Here is a 2,137-nt window from a genome sequence, read left to right on the forward strand (position 1 = left end):
GCCGGATCTCAGCTCACTGCAAGCTCCGCCTCCCGGGTTTACGCCATTCTCCTGCCTCAGCCTCCCGAGTAGCTGGGACTACAGGCGCCCGCCACCTCGCCTGGCTAGTTTTTTGTATTATTTGGTAGAGATGGGTTTCACCATGTTAGCCAGGATGGTCTCGATCTCCTGACCTTGTGATCCACCCACCTCGGCCTCCCAAAGTGCTGGGATTACAGGCTTTAGCCACCGCGCCCAGCCACACCAATTGTTTTTCTTAAGGGACAATTATTTTGTGTGTTTTAGTGAAACTACACAAGTCTTAAAACTGAGGTAGCTTGACAAACTTCTGTCTTCCCAGGCCTTCTTCATACTCCCAGAACTTCTGATTTAATAGGGCCAAGAAGGCCTAGGCACTGGTATTCTGAAGTCCTCTAGGTGATGATTTCTTTCATCTCCATTGAGGATGATATTTCACAATATTTGAAGACTTAGAGGTTTATCCCAGCTCAGGAAACCATGGAACTTTCTTGCTGCAGAGCATCCCTCATCCTACCTGTAGCTGATCCTGCTATAGAGATGGGGTATCAAGAGCAGAGGAATTGCAAGCAGACGGGGATTGTGTGGGACCCATCCTGACCCCATTTTGCTTCTCTGCAGGAAGTTGGAGCTGCCATCTATGTCTGGACCTGTTGAAGGAGAAAGCTTCCATCTACCAGAACCAGAACTCCTCTTGATGTGGCCACCCCCGTGCTCCCCGACATATCTAAGGCTGTTTCTCTCCTCCACTTCATATTTCATACCCATCTTTCCCTTCTTCCTCCTCTCCTTCACAAGTCCAGAGAACCTTGGGGTGGTTGTGCCAGCCTGCCTTTGGCAGCTGCAAGCTGAGGTGGCAGCTCTGACCACCTCTGGCCCCAGGCCCTCAGGGAGAAAGGAGCAACACACTGCCCCTAGGCGTACGTGTGGCCCAGTTTCTCTCTGCTCTCCATTAAGTGCATTCACTCTGCTTGCCTTGGGCCCAGGCCCTGGTGATCACAGGGTTCAAACAGTGTCCTCCTAAAAAGAGTGGGAGAGCAGCTCACTTCTCTCTGTTCTTCCTCCACTCTGGTCTCCAGAGTTTTCCCATCCCCCAGAGGCAAGCCAGGCCAGGGAGCTAGGAGCAAGCAAGCTGAGGCCACGTCCACAAGGAGTTTTCCATGCCCCTGTGCCGCATAGCCTCACCTCTTTCCTCCAGAGTGGCTATCTGTGGCCCTCTGTTCCTGCTACAGAGGGTTCTTTGCTGGAGTCAGGATGTTCTCAGTCACCCTCCTGGCTCTGCCCTGTCCCACTCCACCCTACCCCAGGGGGAACAGCAGCTTCACCTTGTTACTCCCAGTGCTCTCTTGGCTCACTCTTATGGGCGGTCTCCAGTGACTGAAGCATTCCCTACCCTTGGAATTTCTCATCTTCTGCCTCCCTTCTTATTCCTTTTGGTTTTGTGGGGAGAGAAGGATCAGGGGGCCAGGCCAGCAGCTCGGGGGCTACAGGGAGATGGATAATGTGCCTGTTTTTTAACACGACAAAAAAGCCTACCTCCAAAATCCCCTTTTTGTTCTTCCTGGACCTGGGCATTCAGCCTCCTGCTCTTAACTGAATTGGGAGCCTCTGCCACCTGCCCCGTGTATGCTGGTTCTCAGCTCATGGGGAAGCCACATAGACATCCCTTTCTTCCCTTGCACGCTCGCTAGCAGCTGGTAAGGTCTTCACACCCTGATTCCTCAAGTTTTCTGCTTAGTGGCACTGACATTAAGTAGTGGAGGGACAGTCCATGCCAGGACACCCTGGAGTAGCCTTCCCCGTTGGCCGCGGGCAGGCCCTAACTCACTGTCGCTTTGGAGTTGAGGTGTCTTTTTTTCTTTCTTTAGTTCCTGTATTCTAAACATTAGTAAAAATAAATGTTTTTACACAGAGCCCTCTGCTGGATGGTTTATCTCCTGCCTCTCTCCATTAAGAAGGCCATTTCATGTTAAGCTTTCCATGATGGTGTTTTTTTTTTTTTTTAAATAAAATGTTTTGAAATACAGCTTTTTTCCCCCAAATTAAAATTTTTTTGTGGAACCCCAATATGTAAAGCAAATATAAAATTGGTTATTTTGTTAGTCTTAATTTATTACAT

The 2,137-nt window shown here is 49.8% G+C and overlaps 1 protein-coding gene across 2 annotated transcripts in view; it reads left to right on the forward strand.

Moving 5' to 3' along the window:
* The window catches only part of DPF2 (double PHD fingers 2), a 20,322-nt gene extending 18,390 nt beyond the window's left edge, over positions 1-1,932 (forward strand). For both annotated transcript variants that reach the window (XM_017893770.1, XM_017893775.1), the window contains one exon: positions 640-1,932. In XM_017893770.1, the coding sequence (XP_017749259.1) occupies positions 640-716 (77 nt within the window). In that variant the 3' untranslated portion in view covers positions 717-1,932. The remainder of the gene's footprint in view (positions 1-639) is intronic.
* The last annotated feature ends 205 nt before the right edge of the window (positions 1,933-2,137 follow it).

The sequence above is a fragment of the Rhinopithecus bieti genome, unplaced genomic scaffold (genome assembly GCF_001698545.2).
Source record: "Rhinopithecus bieti isolate Rb0 unplaced genomic scaffold, ASM169854v2 scaffold_1017, whole genome shotgun sequence".
NCBI classification, from domain to species: domain Eukaryota; kingdom Metazoa; phylum Chordata; class Mammalia; order Primates; family Cercopithecidae; genus Rhinopithecus; species Rhinopithecus bieti.